This window comes from Schistocerca gregaria, chromosome 2 (assembly GCF_023897955.1).
Source record: "Schistocerca gregaria isolate iqSchGreg1 chromosome 2, iqSchGreg1.2, whole genome shotgun sequence".
NCBI classification, from domain to species: domain Eukaryota; kingdom Metazoa; phylum Arthropoda; class Insecta; order Orthoptera; family Acrididae; genus Schistocerca; species Schistocerca gregaria.
In genome coordinates, this window is record NC_064921.1 from 365,459,041 (window position 1) to 365,486,570 (window position 27,530).

The window sequence follows — 27,530 nt, forward strand, 5'->3', positions numbered from 1 at the left end:
AAAATTGCGCTTAATATAGCGAGAGCTGGAAAACCATTTGCTGAATTAATAAGCCTCGGTTAAGAGCAAACATGAGTGATGAAAATTTACGTAACTGTTTGCGTTTGTCTGTATGTAGAGATTTTGTTCCAGATATTAAACGTATTGTAAACTCCACCTGTGATAATTAAATAAAACGTATCGTACATATCAAGTACTCTTTCAAACCATGATTTCTTTCAAGCACTCCTACAAACCTTATTCCTTCATTCAGTAAAGCAAGCTAAGAAAGAAAACGCATTGCAGAGGGAGGAGAGGACAGAAGGTATGGTGGGTCTGGGAGATAAGCGAGTGGCCAGCTTGCCCCTATGTGCACGCACCTGTTAACAACACGTGCAGGGTTCCTGCCCACCCCTGTGAAAGACACTTCGTGGAACAAGGTTTGAAGATGATGACTCCCTTGTGCACACTGCCAACCTGTGGCCCCAACAAGTTGGTCCAGAATTTCACCGTGCGGGTATACAGGCGCCGGTTCCAATATGGCGTATGTCAGTTGAGAGGGATGGAAATTATGTGGAGAAATGAAAATGTTGTTCCTAAAGAATGTATCTATGCACTGTATACCTTACAAACATGTAGAATAAAAGAGGGATTTTAAAAAGAAAGTGTGTATTTCTTTTGGAGTGACCCTCGTATGTCGTATGTGCTTGTTGCCGTGTAGATGAGAATACCGCCGCTTGGTGACGGTGTGGCTGTGGTGTGGTGTGCCGCAGATGCCACTGAAGGAGCTGGGCCTGCGGCGGCTGTGGAGCGGGCTGCGCGCGGGCCGGGCCGAAGCGGCCAACGGCTCCGGCGCGGGGTCGGGGACCAGGGACTCGTCGCTGTCGCCCTGCGGGGACCCGCAGAGGCCCGCCGCACCCGCCGGCGGCCTCCCGCTGCTCCAGGTAAGGGGACAGCCACGCAGTCCGTCAGTCGGGAGTGGCGGAACACGCCTTCCAGTACAAAATACTGATTGCAATGGATTTTATTATTCTGTTGTCCTACTGAAAGAACAAACTGTGGAGTTCTGATGCATTCTTAAGTCACAGCCTTGTTAGTGCAAAATCCGGTACTGGGGCAGACAGGTTCATAATTGGGAGTAGCCAATTTGAGAGTGGATTTACAGCCACGACATTTGCCTTACAACCAACGTTAACTTCCGGAAAGTCTTGGTCAGAACGACCCTACCTGGCTTTTTCCTATACGTAAAATACAGAGTTACATGATGCTCTTAACAGCAAACTGAACGGGTTGTTCAGTACGCGAAGGGAGATGGAAATCGAATAGTCATGGAGGACTGCATGAAGTTTCAGGGGAAGAAGAAAGAGGTATGGGAGAATATGGGCTACATAGTAGGAATGAAAGAAGGGAAAGACTAAATCAATCCTGCAATAAATTTCAGTTAGTAATAGTTTTCATTATTCACAAGAGCAGGTGGTATACTTGGAAAAGACCGGGATATAAGGGAAGAAGTTACATATAAGGGAAGAAGTTGCATCGTGGTTAGGCAGAGATTCCGAAATCAGATACTCTATTTTAAAACGTACACAGAAGCAGATATAGACTCAGATCACAATCTAGTGATGATGAAGAGTAGGTTGAAGCTTCAGAGATAAGTCAGGAAGAATCAGTGGCAAAGAAGTTAGATAAGAGTGAACAATAAGAGTGAAAGACCAAGAACGAAAGCCGAGCCGTGTAGCCGCACGGCCTCAGGCATCTTGTCACGGTTCGCGAGGCTCCCTCCGTCGGCAGTTTGAGTCCTCTCTCGGGCATCGGTGTGTATGTGTATCGTCCTTAGCGTAAGTTATTTTAAGTTACATTAAGTAGTGTGTAAGCTTAGGGACCGATGATCCCATAAGATCTTACCACAAATTACCAAATTTAACAAGAACGATCTGCTCCTATTAAAAAGGATTTATGACTTTGATGTAGTCTTTCGCCACTACTGCTCAATCTATACATCGAACAAGAAATGACGGAAGTAAGAGTAAAGTTCGAGACTGGAATTAAAAATTCAAGGTGAAAGGATATCAATGATGCGATTCGCTAATGACATTGCTATCCTCAGTGAAATAGAAGAAGAATTACATGATCTACTGAATGAAATGAACAATATAATGAGTACAGAATATAGACTGAGATTAAGTCGAAGAAAGACGAAAGTAATGAGAAGTAGCAGAAATGAGAAAAGCGAGGAACGCAAAATTAGGATTCATGGTCACGAAGTAGGCGAAATTAAGGAATTATGCTATATAAGCAACAAATTAACCGATGACGGACGAAGGAAAGAGGACATCAAAAGCAGACTAGCTGGCAAAAAAGGGCATTCCTTGCCAAGGGAAATCTAGCAGTGTTCAAACATAGGCCTTAATCTGAGGGAGAAATTTCTGGGAATGTATGTATGTTGCACAGCATCTTATCAGAATGATACATATGCTGTGTGAAAACCGAATAGATTTGGGGCTAGAGTAGTGTGTTGAGAGTTAGATGGGCTGATAAGGAATGAGGAGGTTCTCGTCAGAATGGGCGAGGAAAGCAAGACATGGTAAACACTGATAAGACGAAGGTACAGGAGGATAGAACATCTGTTAAGACATCACGGATTGACTTCCATGGTAGCTGCAGAGGTTAAAACCTGTAGAGAAAAACAGAGATTGGAATAAATCGAACAAAATATTGAGGACGTTGGCTGCAAGGATTAATCCGAGGTGAAGGGGTTGGCACGGAAGACAAATTCGTGTGAGGCCGCATGAAAGGAGACTGATGACTGAAAAACAGAAATCTCAGCGCTCCTGAGTGGTCTTCTATTGCCATGCTGAAGGAGAGGGAGTTCCATGTGTGGAGGAAGTCTGCGAATTCGAAACTTGATTACAGCACGCTGTTTCCCACGTACCGACATTGTTACACGCTACAATTCGGAGCCCTGTAGCGGCAGACGGCTGCAAATGTGTATTCATTAAGAGTAAAGATGGAAAATGTTAATAGCGTTTGTTTTATTTTAAAGAAGCATTAAGAGTTGTCACACAGAAAATTCGTAGGCAATTCTTTTCAGCACGCCAACGTATTACTTTGAGTAAGTTTTAAATAGAACTGCAGTTTGCACTGGTCTTTAGTCTTTTCTTACTTTCATCTTGACCTTTGAGTGAAGGAACTTAAGCTAATGCAAGTCAAACACATAATGAAGCAATGCGATCCATCAAATCTGCCATACTTGTTTCCTCACACCAATATACAACAACAACACTGTTTTCAGTGGTGCAACTTTCCAATCAAAATTTCTTAACTTCAAGATATTACTTAAGCAAATTGAAATATGTGTTTGAACTGAAACGGTGACACTCGTTAAGGTTCACTGCATTAAGTTAAAACCACTTTTAACACAGTTTGAATTAACGTGACTCTGGCTCTCCTACACTATATCAGAGAATAAAATGTCTGTAATTTGCCAGATGCAGTGCAGGACTTGCTGCTAACATACTCCTGCATATTCTTCACTTCTCTAATAAATTAGCTAGACCAAAGTACAATAATGTCTACCCTTGAGCAGAATACCTAAAACAATATGGTACAGTATTTGCAAGACTTAATAATGCCTGGAAAAATCTTGCATCCCTGTAAGCGATACAATAGAGACGACTTTCATATGCGGAAGTGCACGTAACTACTTGTTGTAATCGGCTGTGCCAAAGTTAGCACAAACAGTCGATGTCTTACAGAGGTCGCCGCAACATGACTTCCCGTGCTCGCTGTCACTACAGTAATCTCCACAGCCCAGGCCGTCTGTGGTATACCCCTAACAGAGACAGGCGTTTCCAAAACGGAAAACGACAAGGCACATTTGCCACTCTATCTCAACGCTGCTTACCAGGTCAGCCTACTGCGCATTTTCCCTTATAGAAAAGGTGTTAAAAAACGGGACAACAAGGGCAAAGGCTTCGCCGTTCTCAGTGCTAATGACTGCCACTGTTCTCTGGCAGAATATTTTGCACTGCGTAAACATAATTTTTACTGCTCTTAGGATAAGCTGAGACCTTACATATTTCTTATTGATTTATGTGCTTAAGTTAACAAAAACGATAAATACATAACATCATATTACACTTTCACAGCATGTTGATTACGTTTCTCTGTATGAGCCTCATGAAATATTTGTAAATCATCAAATCATATTTCGTAACACACTATGAGCGACTTGAAGTAACGCCGCTCCATCACACTCGGCAGCAAAATATCCAGAAAAAGTGTGAAAGCCATCTGTAAGTGTATTTCTTTATGTGTATACTGTAGTGGAATCGAAATTAACGTTGCAAATTGACAATAAAGCAAGGAAATTTATGTCTATTGTTATAATCTTTTACAAATCATCATAACAAAAGTTGGATCAGGATCGATTTGACAGGGCATAGACACGACTCAGTAATTGGGCATGAAGGGAGTAGTATGTTACTTTATAGCATCACATGAAGGAGTACGTGTTACATGCAAGCGTGTGTGGGTGGTGTGATTTGTTGATCTCTCAACAGATATCTTGTGGGTCGTGTGGGCGTTGACTAACAGCCTGCAGCTTTAGTTTTCGTGTACCATGGCTCTGGAGGAAACACTCTGATTGCTTAAATTCTTCGTCTGTGTTTCCTGCCTAATCCCTTTTCTGATAGGAAGCCGCTGTGTGGCCGACACGATGTTATTGTCCTCTCCGATTGTAGTGGATATTCCCCTGCTCCAAACAGGCTCACAGCATGTGTCTTCTGCAACTTTATATTTCTAACATAAGGTAAGACGAGTAACGTGTTTGGATGCTTAAAAATTCTAGAATCAGATCGTGCGAAAGGCCATCCTTCAGGCGTTTCTCTGTATTCTCGAGCCATCAAGGAGGGCCGCTTAACAACAAGCCGGTCTGTAACGGAACTGCCTTAGTGTCTTAGATGCTCGACGCTTGGTGGACTCACGTAGCTGAAAGTCAGTTTTTAAATGGGACACCCTTTTCAGAGAGAAGTAGACACTTAAGCTGTAGCTGTCCATTTTCTGGGGTTTTTGGGAAAGTCTCACTATATCCGAGAGTGGATTCACTGGAACCGTGTTCTCCTGAAGAGTTACAATACCAAGCCAATGTCAAGTCATATGGACCACATTTTGGAACTATCCTTAATGACGTCAACTCACCATCCATTATATCATGTCCTCAGTCTCAGAACTTAATTGAATCGTCTACCTTCCATGTGTTGGCATGCACGTTCCACACACATACACTTCACTTTCATTACGTTAGTAACTGCAGTTTCCATTCTAATCGGGTCCCAGATTCATGTGTTTGTTTTCCTGTCCGTAGCGATTCCCAACATTCACCTCTAGACTGCTCGCCGATCAAATCTTGGCTATTGAATGTTTTCGTTACAAAACGCCATATGTCACAACCTTAAGTCACAACTGGTAATACAAGCTAGCGGTGAACTTTCTGTATCAAAAACTTTGGAATCTTCATTGAGAAACTCATTTATCAAAAGCAATGACGACCATTTTTAATCCTTATTGCATAACTTATGCTGTCTTTCTACTCGTTGTCTGAAACTACTCTCGAAATTAAAATTTATCAACTGATTGACAATTTGTTTAATTTTCTTTTCAATTTTCTATTTTTTTTTTAAATCTTGATCTATTGTATTTGAATCTCAAGCGTGTCGTCAAGACTAAACACGGTGAACCCGGTATGTTTCTTCTTAATTCGATTTCCTTTTTCGCAAATTAAAGACCTGAGACGTCCATTTAATACTGCTGAAAATAATTAAATAATTTTAATAAATTGAAATCTAAAGTTTGGAGTCTTCTTTCACTTCTGAATGTGCAATTCAGATTAAGTCTAATGGGAAGTTTCGCATTTTTATGTATTCTTGATTATACAAAGAGATGTTGAATAGTATTATATTTCTTAACGACTGTTACAACATATTTTCTTGAAACGCAGATAAACACTTTCAAAATTTATTAATACCATTCAAAGCGGTTATATACTTCCTTCTTCATGAATGATACACGATTTATTTTTATGTACTCACTTCGAAAACTAGCTTCCTTCGCATAACTAAATTCTGTGTTTCTGTAATGTGGTCGTTGTTGATATTAGCAAACATTTAGTAAATTACGAAGAGAAGGCAGGTAAGTCCATGGTGTTTTTATGATCTGTCTTATTTTTCTCCTTTCAGGCGAAGAGAAAATTTACCACATTTTTTACCGTTTTTGGAGAACAGTATTCCTCCTCAGATAAGCTTTAAATATTTTTGCTATTTCTTCTCCTATTACTTCGACTCCTGTGGTCACAATTTCTATTTTAACACCGGCTTCTGTACGCATCTTTCCATTAACGGCTTTACTCCCATTCTCTACATTAATGCCAGGAGAGTCATTATTTGCAGTGTTAGGGGAACGGCGGCTGGTTTGGGCCAACAGGTAGTATGGGCCACTTGGTGTTTCTCGGGTTTTCTGCAAAAGAGCGGAAGCGTGCATTGCTTAGAATGAAGCGCGAACATGACTCCGTCACTTTCTACAACTTGCTCGATGTAACTGTCGAGTTTGTGTCACAAATTTGTAAACTTAATTAGTTTGTAGAGTCAAAGATGTTAAATGGCGTAATTTTCAGTATCAGTCCAAAATATTAAGGTTCATCAGTAATGTTATCATACTAGCATTAATATGTAAGAAATCTTATGTACAGGGAGTCTAGAAAGTAAGTAGGTATTGAAAAAGGCAAATAAGTTCTACATTTACAACGCCAATTTCTTTAAAATTAGTTTAGTGCGTCTTTGACGTCGACCAAACATCTGAAACTTCAGGGTATGGAATCCTCAGTCCTCTGGAGGACGTCGTGTGGAATACTGCCGATGGCGTGCTGAATCCGTAATTCCAACTCTTCCATTGTGTGAGGTTTCGTCCGGAACACTTTTTCTCAGCCCCATAAAAAGAAGTCGCTTGGTCTCAGGGCAGGAATTCTTTCAGACAGCTCAGGAGGTGCGCGTCTTCCAAGCCAATGTCTTAGAAGCCTCTCAACCACCGACGCTCGTACATATGTGAAGCGAGAAGATGCGCCATCTTGTATAAAAATAATGTCTTCGATGTTTTCCCATGCAAATACTGGGAGATAAACACAATTTTGAAACGTATGGGGGTAGCGTACTGCGTTAATTGTGTCACGCATGACAAATGGCATTTGTGACAGTCATTCCACGCCGCACAGTCACTTTTGGGCGAGGCTGCATCTTCTGCACCGTCTTTTGTCCAATAGTGGGCACTGAGTCGACTGATAAAGCTTCCCACATGGAATACGGTCTTGTTACGCTACAAAATGTTGTTAAACAATTGAGGTCAATCTTTGTGCCAATGCATAATCGACTCCCCGCACTTCATTCTGCAATCACAATCCTCCAGTGTCAACTGTTGCACGTATTACGGTTTCCATGTTAAATAATTAAGTTCATTATGCAAGACCTGAGATACGCTTACCTTATGAGTACACTTTCTCGTGCTGCATAGAATGTTGATTTCGGAAGGCTGTGTACGTACATTTCCTGCACACTCACCACTTTATCATCAGATCGAGACGTAGGTGGACGACCAATTTTTCTAGCATCTTTCACCGAGCCTTTGATCATTACCTTCTGTGACTTTTTTTTTCTCCCGTGGCGAATTGTGGCATTGACACCACTCACAGTATGCCACCGTCTCTGCACGAGAACGTTGGAATTCCACACTTCGTAACGTCCAGTACACTGTGCTCTCGCTGTTGAACAGTCAGGCGACCGGCCATGTTTCCACATGGCGTGTACAGCTCCTCTCACGACAACTTTCTGTACTGCAGGAAACGAATAAACAAGCGCTGGCCGAGGGGAAAAGAAGAAGGAGGGCAAGAGGCTAGAAATGGAACAAATGCCGAGCATCAAGCGCAAGTCTGGCCTGGTAACAAGATGTCTGCAGCTGTATCATCGCCGGTATGGCAATATGACCTCGGAGCCAGCTGAAATGCAAACCTTATTTAATGACCTATAGGTTAACACTATTTCCATTATGCTTCCGTCGACTTGTAAACCCACTTTGTATAACCTAGTTACGTTGCATACACCCTGTAGATTAGAAACAGCGGTGTCTGTGTTATTAAGAAATATAATGCACCAAGAACTGTCTTACAGGAAACATCACCCCACAAGTTTAATGTGCTGTGTCAGACTCAGTACACCACAAGTTCAAAGGTTTTTTTAACGAATTGCTTTTTATCATCTTTTATTTTTATATGTAAATGTATTAATTTGTTTGTCACCACGAATACCCTTTTTTATTTAAAATACCTATTCAGCGTGTTTCTGAACTCCAGGAAAACATTATTACAGCCAAATGAGTAGCATCACAAAGTAACAATATACATAATTTGAAAGAGCAGACATTTAAGTTCTTTTCAACAATATTCGCTTCACACATACATCGTGTGGGAAACGTGTGATCCTACAAACTATTGCCACACACAGTCCAGCGTACCTTCCGGAACTGTGGCTATTGCTAGTTCTACTCTCCGTTTTAGTTGCAAAACATCCTCTGGAAGAGATACTTTACGTAACGCCATAAAGAGGAACTACAATATCCAGGGAGATATCAGGTCGTTTTAGCACTTATTGGTCTGTTGCTCCATCACGATCAATCCAACGATTGGGCAGCACTGTGTTCAGATGTGCCATGACATCACGGTGAACATGCGGAGATGCGCCATCTAACTGAAGGACAAGGTTCTCTGATTCTGTTTGCAAATATGGCATCAGCCAGTTATGCAACATCTGATGGGAGGACTTTCGATTAACAGCTTGTTCTTCAGAGAAGAAAGGTCTATAAAGTTTTTTGTGAGACATGGCACAAAAAGACTGATCTTCGAAGAATGTCGCTCGTGTTCAACAATGTTATGAGAGTTTCCCCAAGTCCTACAATTGTGCCTCTGTAATTTCCCATTTGTATGAAATCTCGCCTCGCCAGAAAAAATTATGGGATTTATAGTACCATCATCTTCGACCTGCAATGAACAGCAAAATTCGAAGCGCTGTGTTTTGTCTTTAGGATATATGTTTTGCATTACTGTAGTTTCCGTGGTTTCATGTTTAATTTTTTGCGCAAAACAGACCACACAGTCGTTGTTGACATTTCCAACTCAAGTGAAGCTCTGTGTAGAGACTTTACAGCATTCGTTCAGTGTTATTAGCATTCACACTTGCCCGACCACTTCTTCTCTTCTTATCTCAAAAACACCCAGTTTCAACGAAAGTCACATGCCAGTTGTAGATTGCCTTTCTGGTTGCTGCTGCTTTCCCGTAGCTCATCCTGAGTTGTCGTTGGACATCAGTTTCAGTCTCTGTTTTGTGAAATTCTAGGATGCGGAAAGCCTTCTCAGCTCCAGAAAGCGTCCCGACTGCAATGAGGAAAAAGTTAGAAGTTTACTCTTTAAATTATGTATACATAGCAAACACAAATAAAACCGACAAACTGCAGGGGCGGATTCCTGACTGGGAATGGAGGAAAAAAGTTCCTATGAACAGGTGTCCGGAAATGCACAGTGTTCAGGCAACGACAAAAAATGGTCCCGGAACACAGCTCAGAGTTGTCCATACGCGTCACAACAGATATTCAAAACGGCCTCCATGTGATGCGATGCACGCGTTCGCACATGCCTGTCATGCAGGATTCACATAATCGTACTTTGGCTTACACCATGTTGGCGGGCGACTTGCCTGGAGCTTGTATTAGGGTTGGTCTCAATATCCCGTAGAACCCGATCTTCCAAATCTGGTATATGCAGTCGGCCGCCTTCCTGCACGTCCGTCTGTCCAAAATGGCCCATAAACACATAAAGGACGACATAGGGCTTGAAACTTTGTGCAGTGTCGTTGATGTCTGTGGGGGTGCTTGTTTTGTTATAGTCGTGCTGCCTCTCGACCGTTTCCATGTGCTTGGCAGTACATAAACACCGTCTCGGCTTGTTCCCGACTGGAATACCGGGCCATTCTGGTGCTTATACCACGCTGCGTCAACCAAATAGCCTGAAACACCCAAAGAACACACTACACGTGGTCAGAGGAACTTACATGTGGCTACGACACATTTCCGGACACGTGTTCATAGAACCTTTTTCCTCCATTTATGGTCAGCAATCCATCCCTACAATTTGTCGGTTTTATTAATGTTCACCCTGTATTGTTACGATGTAAAGGTACTCATTTGGCTCCAATAAACTTTTTAAAGCGCTCCCGGATTTTTGAAACACGCCGTACTTTTTTTGTATAACTCATAATGCCTGTCACAGTTCTTAATAGCTCGAATTGTAAGCCTTGTATAGTCTTTTCTTGCATTTCTTGACGAGTGTTGTTCGTGTTACAAACCTTTTTTCACCATTTACGCCAAAACAAGCGTTCAGGCAAAGGCTTTATGCAGTTACGCCTTATTTGAAATACACTACTGGCCATTAAAATTGCTACACCACGAAGATGACGTGGAACAGACGAGCAATTTAACCGACAGGAAGAAGACGCTGTGATACGAAAATGATTAGCTTTTCAGAGCATTCACACAAGATTAGCGCTGATGGCGACACCTACAACTTGCTGACATGACCAAAGTTTCCAACCGATTTATCACTCACAAACAGCAGTTGACCGGCGTTGCCTGATGAAACATTTTTGTGATGCCTCATGTAAAGAGGAGAAATGCGTACCATGACGTTTCCGACTTTGATAAAGGTCAGACTGTAGCGTATCGCGATTGCGGTTTATCGTATCGCGACATTGCTGCTCCACTTGGTCGAGATACAGTGACTGTTAGCAGAATACGGAATCAGTCGGTTCAGGAGAGTAATACGGAACGCCGTGCTGGATACCAACGGCCTCGTATCACTAGCAGTCGAGATGACAGGCATCTTATCCGCCTGGCTGTAACGGATCGTGCAGTCACGTCTCGATCCCTGAGTCAACAGATGGGGACGTTTGCAAGACAAGAACCATCTGCACGAAGAGTTCGACGACGTTTGCATCAGCATGGACTATCAGCTCGCAGACCATGGCTGGGGTTACCCTTGACGCTGCCTCACAGACAGGAGCGCCTACGATGGTGTACTCAACGGCGAACCTGGGTACACGAATGGCAAAACGTCATTTTTTCGGATGAATCCAGGTTCTGTTACAGCATCATGACGGTCGCATCCGTGTTTGGCGACATCGTGGTGAAAGCACATTGGAAGCGTGTATTCGCCATCTCCAATATGGCGTATCACCCGGCGTGATGGTATGGGGTGCTATTGGTTACACGTCTCAGTCACATCTTGTTCGCACTGACGTTACATTACAGAAGTGTTACGACCCGTGGCTCTACCCTTCATTCGGTCCATGCGAAACCCTACATTTCAGCAGGATAATGCATGACCGCATGTTACAGGTCCTGTACGGGCGTTTCAGGATACAGAAAATGTTCGACTGCTACCCTGACAAGCACATTCTCCAGATCTCTGATCAACTGAAAACGTCCGGTCAATGGTGACCGAGCAACTGGCTCGTCACAATACAGCAGTCATTACTCTTGATAAACTGTGGTATAGTGCTGAATATGCACGGGCAGCTGCACCTGTACACGCCATCCAAGCTCTGTTTGACTCAATGCCCAGGCGTATCAAGGCCGTTATAACGGCCAGAGGTGGTTGTTCTGGGTACTGATTTCTCAGCATCTATGCACCCAAATTGCCTGAAAATATAATCACATGTCATTTCTAGTATAATACATTTGCCCAATCATTACCCGTTTATCATCTGCATTTCTTCTTGGTGTAGCAATGTTAATGGCCAGTAGCGTGCGCGGCAGTGTGTACGGGACTACTGAGTGCGGAACGTGTCGGTGTCGGGTGCAGGTATGGCCGAGCCAGGACTCCCCGCGGGGCGAGGCGGACGGCCAGAGCTTCGTGTTCCCCTCGGAGGAGCCGGGCTCTCCGCTGGCGCTGGTGCCCAGCGTGGTGGCCGCCGGCCGCGACGACGAGCCCGGCTGCTGCGACGCCTCCGCCAACCAGCACGACTCGGGCATCGACTCCGTGCAGGTGAGCAGGCGCGTCGCCACCGCTGTTTGCAGCTACTTTGTAATCTGTAAAAAGGACTCACGAGCTCAGTACGCGATTCACCCGTGTTCCTAAATTAAGCAGTCCTCGAGATCAACAAGAAGTACGGGACCATGACGATGCTGTGTCTTCAGCAGTCACAGTGACATATTAGGAGCTCTTTCGAAGAACAGTCGAACAACATTTTACTTTATCTGTCATACATCTCACGAAATGACCAAACGTCGAAGTAACGAAAGTTCGACCTCGGACTTCTTCTCAGCGACAGTCGTTCTTGGTTCTTCCAACATTCGCCAATGGAGCTGGAAAGACAGGACACGATAAGCGTGCCCGAGATATTCCCTTTGGCACAAAAGTTCCAGGACAGGTTGTTTATAATTCTAAGTTGGTAATACTAGAAGAAATTAATGTTTTATGTTACCCTGTATGCGTGTGTCCTTCAAATGACCTTGGCCGAGTTTCCGCCCCAACTCACAAGGTGGCAACTTAGTAACACACTATTCGGGTTCCTGGTGCATTAGTTACAGTGACACAATGGATGCTGAATGTGAACAAAGACTGAATACTATGTTCTGGGTTAACCTTGGAAAAATAGCTAGTGGAAAGTGGACAATGATTAAGCAAGCATATGCAGGCAAGGCACTGTCGAGAAGTTGTGTTTTCGAGTTGCATAAAAGGTTTCGTGAAGACAGAGATTACGTAGAAGACGATTCCAGAGCTGGTCGCCCGCCTACAACACAAACAGAAGCAAACGTGGAGCGTGTGGCGCGGTTATTGCCAGATGCAGGCCATGTAACTGTGCGTACGAACTCATAAGAACTTAATTTGAGTCGTGATGTGTATCTTTAGATATTACGGAAAGATTTAGGAGAACGCAAACTTAATGCAAAACTCGTCCCTCACACACTAAAAGACGAACAAAAAGAGAAAAGACGAAGAATTTCTGACGAACTACTGGATACAGCCTGACGTGATCCGACATTTCCGTCAGTGATTACTACTGGGGATGAAAGTTGGTTCTACTAATATGACCCCTTACACAAAGCGTGAAGGTGCTGAATCGCCGAGTCCTGCATCACCAACCTCGGAAAAAGTCAAACGACAACCTTCGAGAACAAAGAGAATGTTAATATCATTCTTTGACAGTAAAGAATTAGTTTACCATGAATCTGGTACTCCAGGTCAAACAGTGAACAAAATTGTTTACTTCGAAATCTTGGAACATTTGCGACAAGCAATTCAACGTCGCCGTCCAGTCTTGTGTCATTCTCTGGGCTGATCCTTACTGCTTGACAATGCAAGACCCCATACTTTTATCAGTTACCGACTTCTCACCTTGCAATGTTTCCTTATAGCCTCGAGCGAAAAGGGGACTGAAAGGAAAGCTTCATCAAGATATCGCACAAACCCAAAGGGCTGTCACAAATGAGCTTGCAGGTATCGCAGTCGAAGATTAATGACGTAGACGAGACGACACGTTAAGCTACTCCTTCTGTTCCAGACACATTTTACTTCCTTATTTTTCCATCTTTATAATTTTGTATTGCTTATGTACATATCGTGTGGCGTTCAGTAAGTAAAGCATTACTGTCTATTTACTGCTCAATGGGCACTGTTGGGAGTAAGATTTCAGTTCCCACGATAGCTGAAGGAGGCTGTGGGCTACATGGCGTTGCCAGTGGAGGATGGTATGGGGCGCAGTGGCTAGACACGAGAACACCCGTTACGTCAGCAGCGAGGTATGTAGGTAAAGCACTGTTATTTAGGAGGGTATTAAGTAATCTTGCTTAACAAATATCTGTTAATAATAGTCGCTTTTTCCAATACGGATATTCATCTAGTGAAGCCTGCTCGTCACAAGTAAACATTCTTACGACAATATTTCAATGGCAGACATCAATCAATAAATAAACGAATAATGTGCAAGCTAACGAATGTGTACCAAACGCTGCGAAATAAAAGGAGTGTAAGAACGAGGTACAGGCTGAGCGCCATAGCCGCCGATAGGATGTCTTCCGATTTAGTTCTGGTGTAAGACGCGCTCTCAGGAAATTGTTAGTTTTTTAAATTTCTAGTTTTAAGTTAACCATTATTAATTGTGTCTATATTATCAGTTTATTATGTTTCGTAAAGCCAACGGACTGATACTGCTTTTGCTAGGGACATTAACTTCGAGAACGTTTAAGAAAAACAGGAAGAAAGAATGGTACTCACTAGGATAGTCCAAGGACGGTTTGTCTTAATCGCCGCAGAACTGGGGTAGAAAAGTAGGGCTAGTCATACTGTACTCCTCTTATACCATCCTCTTCGGACTCACTGGCTAAACTGCGACATTCCTCGTGGTGCAGTACAAGAGGAGGCCTTACTGCACTCGATAGGAGCTGAGACTCCCGGACTCCTTTATGAGGCTGCTAAGTCCAGGTCAAGCAACAGCCCCTGGGAACTGAACATCTGAAGTTACTTTGCACACCAGTTACGAGTCGTAGGTTTAATGGAGCAGGGAATACTTTTTGGTTGACACTATAACTTTACTGGTGATTAGTTTATTGATGGCTGGGCGCAGTATGGCATGGATCGATCAGGAATTACATGTTGTCCTTGAAATCATTTCACAGCTACAGAGAACATTCCAGGGGAGGGGAAACATCCAACGCTAGATCAGCCAAGGTGTAACAAATCCTATAGCTCAACTGTGCCCTAAGCATCCAAAATAAGCCATTAACACACATCCTGCCGTATCTAGAAACGTATTCGCAACTTCTATGTCACTATTAGCCTGTGTGTCTTCTGTTGCGCAAGACGACTGCGTATGCTCGCTGACTCGTCAGACACATTCCACTCAGATAAAAGTGCTGTCTTTGTAACACACCTATTAGGTAAGCTGGAGAGCGGAAGGCTGGTTTCGGTTTTTACCAAGGACATTAGTTGAACCATTTAGCAGCCTTATTTACATGCCAACCCTTATAAATCATAACGGTTTAGGAAACAACCATAAAAACTAATATCTCCAACTCCACCTTGGAATAGATGAAATTTAGTTATGTCTGCTTAAGTTTTAAATTATTAAAACTTTGGAGTGATAATAAAATTACCTGGTGCCGGAAAGAATCTTAAAAGAACTCCACAAACCAAGATATTAAAGAAAAAGTTGAAAATCAGTTATAGCAGCACTTTACGAACGGTTAATAGTATTTCCCCCTACATACAACCACCGTAGTAACTCATAATCAACATGTTGAATACACTCTTCCGATCAGGCACCGCTTGGAGTCCCACACTATGAGCCTCCACATGCAGATTCACAGCACGCCCCAGTCACCCACCGCTTTGTTGCTGTCTACTCGAACGGGCCAAGAGGGAGAGAAGCCTGCCACCAGTTTGTTGTTGCCCCAACCAAAACCACACAACACCAGAATATAACCAGGGGCCCATATTACAATACGGACGCACAGAATGGCAGTGACTTGGCAGTGAACTCAGAATACGAGAAAGTATGGTACGAAAATCTGTATTTTCAGCTCGAAATACGCGATATTTTTCATTTGTATTTTATATGTTGATCTCGTAGTGTAGTAGTAAGGTACGTGCTTGGAAACTGAAACGTTTTCGTGACCCTGCGTAGTAATATGCTCGAAAAATTTCAACATTTTTTACTCTTAGCTTTAAGATTAACTTACTGTAATTTAGATGAGTATAAACTCATCTAAAGCTTTGTGAATCACATCGCGGTCTTTTCATATAAAATTATTTATTTCTAAAACCAAATATTGTAATTTTGACTGTATGGTAATTATAAAGTGGAAGAAAATTCACCTTGGCACATGTCAAAACCGTAAAGACATCTGATAATAAACTGGTTGCATCACATTATTTTTCTGGTTACGACTTATATGTGTGTTGCTCGTATTCTGCTTTACTCTTAGATGACAAAAGTCATGGGATGGCGATATGCAAAATTACACATGACCGTAGTATCACGTACACAGAGTATATCATGGCCGTGTTTTGGCGGAACTGTCATTTGTACTCAGGTGATTCCTGAGAAAAGTTTTCCGACATGATATATGGCCGCAGGACGGGAATTATCAGAGTCTGAACTCGGAATGTTAGCTAGGGCTAAAGCACGGGACATTCCATTGAGTAAATCGTTAGGGAATTCAATTATCCGAGATCCACAGTGTCAAGAATGTGCCGACAATTCCAGATTTCAGGCATTACCTCTCCCCATGGACAGAGCACTTAATGACAGAGAGCGTTTACGTAGAGTTGTCAATACTAACAGACAATCAACACTGCGTGAAATGACCGCAGAAATCAATGTGGGACCTAAGATGAACGTTTCCCTAACGACAATGCGGCGAAATTTGGCGTTAATGGGCTGTGGCAGCAGACGACGGCTTCAAGCGCCTCTGCTAACACCACGACATTGCCTAAGGCGTCTCGCCTGGGCTCGTGACCATATCGGCTGGAAAACTGTTGTCCGGTCAGATGAGTCCCAACCTCAGTTGGTAAGAGCTGATGGTGGGATTCGAATGTGGCGCAAACCGCACGAAGCCATGGATCCAACTAATCAACAAGGCACGGTGCAAACTGGTGGCGATTCCATATAATGGTATGGGCTGTGTTTACATGGAATGGACTGGATCCTCTGGTCCAACTGAATCGATAATTGACTGAAAATGGTTATGTTCGGCTACTTGGAAACCATATGGAGCCATTCATAGACTTCATGTTCCCAAACAACGATGGAATTTTTATGGGTGACAATGCAATATGTCACTGGTCCACAATTGTTCGCGATTGGTTTGATGAACATTCTGAACAATCTGAGCGAATGATTTGGCCATCCAGGGGGCCGAACATGAATCCGACGAGCATTTATGGGACATTACCTAGAAGTCTTTTCGTGCACAAAATCCTGCACTGGCAACACTCTCGCAGTTAAAGACGCTATAGAGCCAGCGTGGCTCAGTATTTCTGCTGGGCATATCCAGTGACTTGTTGAGTCCATGCCGTGTCGAGATGCTGCACTACGCTGAGTAAAAAGAGAACCGACACCATATCAGGAGGTATCCCCTCACTTTTGTCAGCTCATTGTATTTTCACACGCATAATTTTTGCAGTATATGATTCCACATTTGTTTCTGTTTTGTATAAAACTAACAACGTAGTATTCTGTGGACTCAAGTAAATTTTTTCCTGCTTACCAATTTGTGTGTCAACTGCTTAATTTAAATGTTGTTCACATCATACTTTGTTTTAGTTCACATCCATTTTTCATACTTCCTTGCATTTAATAGAAACCTCCGCGATGGGAGCTTTTGACAGAATTGTTATTCAAGTTTGTTACTTCTGCTTTCAATGGTATTGCTTCTTTCCACTGAGACTGCCTTGTAACTTTAGAGACCAGGGTATTCTTAGTCGCAAATGCAAAAAAATATAGCACTAGTTACGCAAATGCTTTCACACGTTATTAACAGGTACTACAAACAATACGAGTACATTTCAGTATAAAACAGTATACTACACTTATCCTCCCATTCCAAAGAAAACTTGAAACCAAATAACACACACTCTCATGCTTTCATCACTGGATCTACTTTTTCTTGTGTGTATCAATGACCTTTCATCAGTAAGATTACCAGATGCCGAGGTTGTTTTGTTTGCCGATGATTCAAACATTGGAGTAAATAGCAAATCAAGTGTAGTCTTAGAAATATCAGCTAATAAAATATTTTTGGACATTAATCACTGGTTCCCGGCCAATTCTTTGTCACTAAACTTTGAAAAAACAGATTACATTCAGTTCAGAAAGATGTCGGGTTTGCAGCCGGTCGTCGTAAAATTCATTGTACGATATTTCGGCTGGTCAGCTGCCAGACATCTTCAGGTGAGCCGAATGAGGACTGACGAAGACGTTCTCCGCTGATAGCACTGCGTTGCAGTTGCGGAGACAGAAGGGCCAGAGGCAGCGCCCTCGCTGGTGGAAGTGCAAGACGCAGCTGCCGTCGGTATTGTCGTTGGCCACAGCTGTCGAAGTCTTCTGGCGTCTTCGTCTCGAGCAAATTTCGGAGATGACGGAATTCCATGCGTTATTTAATTTGTAACCACTGTCACGGTTCGTTAGATTTCCCGCAATGCGAATTTCAAGGGATTCTTTGATAATGGAGTCCCAAAAAGTAATTGCTATGGCCACAATCGAAGTGTTGTCCTACTCCATTGAATGTCCGTTAGAAATACAATATTCCGCAACTTCAGACTTACTGGGTTCCAGTAGGGGTGTGCAACGTTAATGTTCCGTACAACGCTCTTCCACGGTAAGCGTTGTCTGTCCTATACAGGCCATACCACATTGACACGGTATTTTGTAAATTCCCGCCTTCCGCAGTAACAAAGCATCTTTCACCGATCCAAGCAAATCCGAAATCTTAAAAGGCAGGCGAATAACCACGTTCACATGAAAATTATTAATAATCCACGCTATCTTGAAGGACATATTTCCAACGAAGGGAAGAAAAGCTACGGACCTGGCTGACGCGTTCTCCTCTTTATGCACTTCCCGCTTCCTGGCTCTAGCTGACAAGCCCCTGTTAATTTGCCTAGTCGAGTATCCACTATATCTGAACACCGTCCTCAAATTTGCAAGTTCCTTAGGCAAATTATCTGCATCCGCACCGTATGTGCCCTGTGCACGACAAAACTTCAATTTTGGTCATAGCAATGACTTTTTGGGACTCCATTATCAAAGAATCCCTTGAAACACGCATTGCGAGAAATCTAACGAACCGTGACAGTGGTTACCAATTGAATAACGCATGGAATTCCGTCATCTCCGAAATTTGCTCGAGACGAAGACGCCAGAAGACTTCGACAGCTGTGGCCAACGACAATACCGACGGCAGTTGCATCTTGCACTTCCACCAGCGAGGGCGCTGTCGCTGGGCGGTGTGGCCCTTCTGTCTCCGCGACTGTAACGCATGCGCGACAGTACTATCAGCGCACTATATAAGACGAAGCGGAGAACGTCTTCGTCAGTTGTCGTTCGGTTCATCTGAAGATGGTTGACAGTTATCCAGCCGAAATATCGTACCATGAAGTTTACGACGTCCTGCAGCAAGCCCGAAATCGTTTTGAACATTTTACACTACATGCAGTGCAGAACTTGCAAGGGGTTTCCGACGAGTATATGCTTAACATACAACGACAAGTAGATAGAAGAAGTGGACGGTGTTAAATTCTTGGGATTACAGTTTGATAATAATTTCAACTGGGAGGAGCAAACAACAGAACTGCTGAATCGTCTTAACAAATCTCTATATGCAATGCGAATTGTGTCAGACATAGTGGATATAAAAATGAAAAAGCTGGCATACTATGCTTACTTTCATTCCATAATGTCATATGGGATTATTTGGGGTAAGACATCAAGCCAAGCTAAAGTTTTCCGTCCACAAAAACTTGCAATAAGTGTTATATGTGGTGTGAACTCAAGAACATCCTGCAGAAGCTTGCTTAGGGAACTATGGATACTAACCACTACTTCCAAATATATTTACTCCTTAATGAAATTTGTCATTAAAAATAGATCACTTTTTCAAACCAACAGCTCAATTCATGGAATATATTACTGAAGAATAATGTTCACATCGATTTAAAGTCACTTACTCTTGCACAAAAAGGGGTGCATTATTCAGAAACACACACTTTCAGTTACTTGCCATAAGCCATAAAAAGCTTAACAACCAATGAAATTCAGTTTAAGAGAAACCTAAAGTATTTATTGGTGTGTAATATGTTTATTACCTTATAAATAAAAAACATTTTTCAAATTTGAAATTCATTGCATTAATGCGATCTTAATAACTGAGTGAAATATAGTGTTAATTAAAAAAATGGCGGGTATTTCCCTTGGGACCTGTGGAAGGTACATTAGCTTCTTTGTTTCATTTGTATTTGTCATTTATTATTGTTTTTCTGGCCTGTTTTACACCCTGGAGGACATCCTCACTATGGATCAATTGGAATGAAAGTAAATCTAATCTTTCTCTAATCTAGCACACGATCCTACGTATGAATATGCACATCGATTTAGATTATGTTGCTGCATAATAGTGCGTGTCAAAATCGTTATGTACTCTGTCATGAATACTAAAATGCATGCTTCGTGGCAAGAAACGAAACCATTCAAATCAGAAATACATGCTCATTTCGCGACAAGATGTAACAAAGTGGAATACCAATTCCGTCAAAAGCTATCATGGAGATCTCTACTAAGCGCGAAAAAGTACGAGCAAGGTGAGCAAACAAAAATGAAATATAACACGAGCAACTTACTTACGATGTATTTAAATCCAACAGTTCACACACTGATTCACAGGCAGGAACGAATGACCACAAAACTCTATGGGACAAAATCAGCTTTTTTACGTGAATCAGAAATAAATATGGAATAATTTACTGTACCCAATACTATGGATACTGAGACCCCCGCTAAAGCCACAGGGCAGAACAGGTGATTAGGATTGTGGAAAGGGCGAAATAGGGTGTCGGTCAAGATCACTAAAAATTTTAATTTATTGTAATTTAATAACACTTTTAAACCAAAACGGCACGTAGCCGAACGTTTAGAACTTTGAGTTTCAAAAAGGTAGTTATTTCACGGCTGAGGGCCTCCAAACAAGAAATCTTAAAAGTCAAAAAAAGAAATATGTAGTTGAAATAGCAAATAAAATAATTAAAATATATATGGTATCACAGCTAGGCTGGAAAGCCTCAGGGCAAAAGTAGATATAACAAACATATGCAAGGTGCAATACAAGCAACAATTAAAGTTGAAGATTTTAAAATATATAATCATAATCTTTTAAGGCAGAAGACCGCAATGTTTTTGCTTGAAAGGTAATTTTAAGAATAAGGTTTAAAGCGGCTTCGGCCTACAATTGATTTTCCAAACTCCAAAACAAAAACAAAAAAACATGAAGTCCAGTACAAATAAGAATTTTTAAATCATTGGCAGTGATAGATTATAAACAGACAATGAAACACCAGTGAGCAGAGGAATAAAGAAAACGGGTATTCAGAAGCGTCCAGCCTGCCCTCGTTCACTTAGGTGAGACAGGTGGTGAACCCAACTATACTTGATCCGTCGGATCAGCCAGGGGACAGCCACAGACCCACCGACACAACGAATTTTCCACCAATCAGTACATGAGAAGTCAAACACAAAAGTAACAAGACAATGTAGTAGCTGTCAAAACTACACACCATGTTGGACAGCAACAACAGGTGAGGAAAGGACGCTGCCTGAAATTACGTTAGTGGCCATGGGAGGCAACCGGAACACTAATGGCCACAAGTCAGAAAATTCCACTGGTGCACTCGAATTGTAGTCAACCAATATAGTTAATTGCACCGCATGGTGACTAAATTTCAGCAATAGAAACCGCTCCGTGTTGCTCACAGAAAAACCTCCCCAACTGCGAACCACCGAAGTGAACCACACAAGATGAATGGATGTGGCTTGGATAGTTGAAACTCCTATTCAACTTTGGCGTCCTGGGTCGGTGAACCACGAATCTCGTAGCTATCGGACAGCTCCATACACGCTAGGACACTGCTCAGGGACCGTCAGTGGACCCGGCCAACTGCACCCGGAGGAGATAACTTCCCTGGTCCGCAGCAACCGACCGACTCGCCAAAGAATGCCAACCACATTTAAAATCGTTGTCAGTGGAAATAACGCCAACTACACACACAATCTGACAAACACTTGCAAGAAGACCTGAACAATACACAACAGTAACTAAGTACGCATCAAGACAAATCGGAAGTCTATGCACATAGGCACAGATGAATCATGAACGATAGGCGAGCCAAAACGCGTCGTCCGGTAGGACGACCGATCGATGATCCACCAAGACCGCGGCCCGGCTCAAGTGATGCGTGGCGGCAATGGTGCGGAGAACCATGTCGACGCAGACGTCAATGCTGTTCCAACTCGACTGCACTAGTGCTGCATTGTAACTCCCCAAATGGCACGTCCGGTCTGGGCTTCAGAAGTGTTCCAACTGACTCTCGACCCGAACTCGCAACCCAAACTGGTCTACAACAGACAACGACCGTGAGGTAATAGCAGTTGAGCAAAGATACTACGAGAGGGGATATATCGATACGCGCTGCTAACGCCACTCACGGTTAAGAAAAGCAGCAACTCAGTGACAGTAGTAATTTAAATTAACGTAGGGAGGTGGAAGTACGTTAAAACCAGTATGTTAAATAGATGATGGCGGGAACATGAGCCATGCACGCCTCAGATATAAGTAAAAATGAAGCAGAATACGAGTAGCAATTCGCAATATAATTCAAAGCGTGTAATACACGCAAGAAGTCGTACTCGGAAGTACAGTACGATGAAACTAGCTGTTGTTTGCTACGAAACGAAAACAAATAGGGGACACTAAAAATCACCTAATAAGAAACTAAGATGATCGTTGAATAGTTTGATGGATGATCAACTTGTAATTCTCCAAGTGTCCTGGCAGCAAAACGAGATCGTATTCCCGAAAGTTCCTATGTGGGTTTAAACACTCCCCTCCCCCCCCCCCCTTCCCCACCACCCCATGCGAGAAACACACTACTCGTTTTGCAGCGCACTGCTGAGCATAGATGTATTTTGTCCTAAGAGTTAGCCAAATTTTACTTTTAAAATCTGAGTAATTTCCTGAATTCATAACTTCCTGCGATAGTATGAAAGATCAGACATTATTGAGACAGTGTTTTATTTACTTACTGTGCACTAACATGCAACAGAGCTAGCCTGTATTTACGCATTGCTTGTAGTGTATCTGAAGCTCCTCTACTGGCTAGAAGTCACTCTGCATTTGTCAGTGTGTTAAGATGTGTTTTTACTGAAGTGTGGTGAGAAGCAAAATGGATTCCCAAGATTCGGGTATGTGCCGTTATTTATAATTATTTTCATTCATTTTATTTACTACTTTTATTATTAATCATTCGTTGTGTTATAGTTCAGTGTGTTTCTTGAATATTTGTTAACACAGTCTGACAAAATCGCTCTTCTACTGGAAATTTAATAAAGCAGCTGCGTAGTACCGAAATTTGATTTTCTACATTCGTTCTACATTAATGAATTGTCAGCTATAAAAAATGTCATCTGCGAAATGAATTCTGGCAGCATTTTGTTTTTATCCTAAGTCCTTAGAAAGCCAAAATTTTGACAAGAAAAGACCCCTACGATTTCATAAAGAGATGTTCTGAAAAAGAGTTTGTAAAAAGATTGGACGTTATGGAAAATTATATATCAGACCCTACCTTCCCTTATGAAGAAAATAAAGGTTTAAATAAAACATGTCTTACATTAAATCACAACTAAAAAGCGATTGCTTGCTTGGAACAAAGATGAAAGTAAGTTGGACAAATAACCATAATCGGCTGCAATGTACCATCAAGATTCAATGTTGCAAAATTCGAGTTGGTAAATCAGCTAAGTCGTTCGTTGAGGTATGTTAATACAGTTAAAGGCGTAAGACACAGTACTCAGAAACAATTCTGGCGCCACAGAAAGGATGTATGTCAGTCAAATTTCATACGTAGAGTAATACTCTACATAATATGCAATACAATCACATAAATATCATCAATAGCATTACAAAAACACAGAGATTTAATCAATCAAAAAGAAGTTGATTTTAGAAATTAATGTAGAACAGTGGAACTAAACGAAATGAACTGATGAGTACGATTTATCACTTTTTGTCATACTCATTGATTTTGATCAACAAAGTCTGATTTACGAACTCTTGAGAAAGATGACATTAACTCAACATTTTTTGTACAATAAATAAAATATACAATGTTAAACATTACATTAGACATCATCAGAATAACAGTAAATTCAGAAATGTATAAAGACTCAGGCACCAGTCTCCAAATATTTAAAATTATTCTCAGCCAGGCAAAAGGAACTTTCAATCCTGAAACCAGAAAAAAAAAACAAAAAAGCAGTAAATGGCAGTCATGTATACTTGACTCTCCATCATTTTGCTGACAAAGTATCATTTCTGAAAATAGGACTGACAGCTAATCACAGTGAGACTAAAATCATGTACAAGCAATTCAGTCATGCAAATTATCAATAATGTCATAGATCCAACTGACAAGTTTTTATATTTGAAGAAGTTGAAGACATTGATTGAAACCTCTGCAAAAGGAATAAACCCATCAAAATAAAACTGGAGTGCATTTCATGAAATGTAGTTTTCACAATGAAGACTCCAACATATTTAAGCCAAAACCTAACAGTAATATATTTTACCAGAGAGCAACGGCCTTTTATAGTGAAATTATTGAGTAACTTAGACTTCTTTAGTGATCAGTTCAGGAGTGCACAATGGGTATTTCTAGAAAATACAGAAGCATAAAAAAAAGATCAGTGAAATGAGTGGAATGGTGTATTTACATTATGAGAGCTCCAATCCATTGTAAGAGACTCTGCAAAATACCTAACCTGAGGTAATTGACTGAACTAATAAATAAAAAGTAGGAATGGTACCTACGATTTCTATATTTTATTAAGAGAGAGGAAAGTGGAACATGTCAGTTGCAGGCTATGTATACATGATTTGTTTGGCTGAAATATAATGGTGTTTGTCACTACTAACATTATCAAATAAATAGAAATATAATAGCATAATAATTATGATTGTATCTTGCACCAAAAATGCTAGTAGCAATTAATCTTATATTTGTGAACAAAATACAATTAGTGCAGAATAAATGCTTTCTGAACCAATTTGAAATTTTGCTAGTTGTTTGACACACATTTTATGTTACAGGACAAATTATCTAAGATATGTTTTCCTTCATGTTGAACTTCTTTCTAAGTCACTAACATAATTGGTAATGAATGACCATCATTTTTTATTCTAATGGTGTAGCTACATTCATTACAACTACTCTCCTATTCCTTAGGTTTCTTATGGCAGATTTCATTAGCATGAAAAATGGGAACTGCTGAGACTATGGAACTTAGTTGATTGAGGAGCTTGTTAATATATTTGTTACTCTTCAGATTTTTATCAATAAGTACATCTAAAAGATCGAATCATTCAGGCCTATTGATTGACTCATATTTATGTACTAGATTATTTTTAATGGTTACTGTTGGTCATAAAAGACTGCATACACAGCGTTTTCCCGAAATTAAATTGAAATAACCTGTTGAGAACAACTCACCAATTATATGAAAAATATTATTAACAATTTCTATCTGATTGGGTTAGTAATCACATTTCTGTCATCTGAGAAGAGTATCATGCCTACTTGAAGTATCTTTCATATATCTTTAAGAGGAGTAAACACATAGCAAATCTTGTGGAACATCATTCATTATTAATCACCAGTCAGTGAACCATCTCTCCTTCCAACATTGTTTGAACCATTCAAAAGTCTTTTATGCATTATCTTTATCACATATGATGGATGTTCATACATGCCTGTTTCTTGGGAGAAAGTCATAATCTTAGATCCATTGACTAGATAATGTTAACAAGAGACTTTCATTGTGTAAGGTTTGTGATATATGCTGAGTAGACGTTTTATTGGCATTTTGAGGTGAACAGACCTTCTGTTACCCAAACTGTGTTGCCCTGAAGGAATTATATCTATGTTAAAGTGACCTAACTCTTGAACACATAACTCATTCATATATTTCAAAAATTTTGTAAGGAAATTGGATGATACTTACTTATATTTTTTAAATCGTTTATTGGATTCAGAAAAATCCTTAATCCCACTCAAGACGACAATTTATTAATTCTACTGATTACTAATTTCACTGTAAGATGTCAGCCATCTTCAGATTACAGAATAAAAATTTTTATGACATATGTCACACTGCCATTAATCCTGTGCAAACAGTATACCTCTGTCTTATTATACACTTGGTGAAATATAAATGTAAAATGACCCAAGACTACAAGAGCGTCACATGTAACAACATTATATCAAATAATCTCCACAAGTGTAAAGTAAGATCACAATTAACACGCTACACTATACTAGATATGTAGCATGAGGCAGCAAATAATTTTCACTTAGTTACACGATGATGCCATGGCCATTTAAATTTCTCCTATCGGTTTCTTTTATAAAAAAGTTGTAATAGCCTTAAAGGAAATACACTTTTTAAATTACAACAGCCCTTCATAATTTTTATGTAAGAAGTTGGCACTACTAAATTATGCATCAAGTTTTTAATAAAATTTCCACTGAAGCCACTAGATTCTTAGTTGAATTATTTAGCCATATTTTTATGATTTTTTAAGTTCATTGCCACTTCTGAAATACCAGTTACAGTACAGACATTTAGTTTAAGTGTGATACTATGTAGTGCATTTGCTATTAGCTCTATATCACCTTTTACTACTTTTCATATAGTTTCAATTCTGTTGTTGGCATTATTCGTTTATGTTACTTTTTGAATGTGTATACGTTAAGGCATATGTATATAATGTCATTTTACGTATACTTCTGGAACTTTCAGTAACTTTTTTCTAAAATAGTACAATAATTTTTGTACAATGTGAGTGATACAGAATATATACAGGTTCTATAAATTATGTATATTTACTTTTCAATTTTAAATGATTTTTGCACAATTTTTTAGGAAAGCTACTTCCAGATACTGACATACATTCCTTACCAAATACATTTTATTTGAAGCTCACATCTCTTTTCATATGTACCTAACCCAACTCCACTTTCATTACCTTATAATTAAAACATTTTGTCCTGGAGTCAGTTAATCTCACTGATTCATACATACGTGTTGCAGAACTCGTTCCTACATTACTTGCCGTGATGGCAAGTTAGCACACAAATAATGTATATTTTTCTATCATGAGCACTGGCTATGAAAATGTTATCAGTATATGCTGTGCTTTCTTGCTGTACACAAGCTTAAATCATCACTGCTGAAATCTGATTGTAACAGATAAATAATATTTCCATCTCTCTTTCTTTGAGAGACTCCTTAATGCAATAAAGTTAGATAACAACATTAACAAACATTTGACTTCTTATTCTGGTCTGACAATTATCTCGAAAACGAATCTAAATTTCTTGTAAATGGTTGAAAGTTTCCTAGTATGAACCTGTAAACACTTATTATTACAAGGGAAGGATTCTGCAGTAACAATTCACATTAAAGGCATCTGGGAACTGATCTGCACGACACCTGCTTGAATCAACACTTTTTGAGTAGTGGTTACCTATAATATATGTGTTAATTACTCCTTTTCCGTACTGACTACACGAAAATACATACATCAAAAAAAGTGTTGCATCACCCCGTTTCACAGAACTCCTGAAGATAGACGTT

General features: G+C 40.8%; 1 protein-coding gene across 1 annotated transcript in view; it reads left to right on the plus strand.

The window, feature by feature from the left end:
• Positions 1 to 347: 347 nt before the first annotated feature.
• The window catches only part of LOC126335780 (uncharacterized), a 76,415-nt gene continuing 49,232 nt past the window's right edge, over positions 348 to 27,530 (plus strand). Inside the window, exons 1-3 of the mRNA XM_049999242.1 lie at positions 348 to 419; positions 753 to 923; positions 11,933 to 12,115. Coding sequence (XP_049855199.1) covers positions 348 to 419; positions 753 to 923; positions 11,933 to 12,115 — 426 coding nt within the window. The remainder of the gene's footprint in view (positions 420 to 752; positions 924 to 11,932; positions 12,116 to 27,530) is intronic.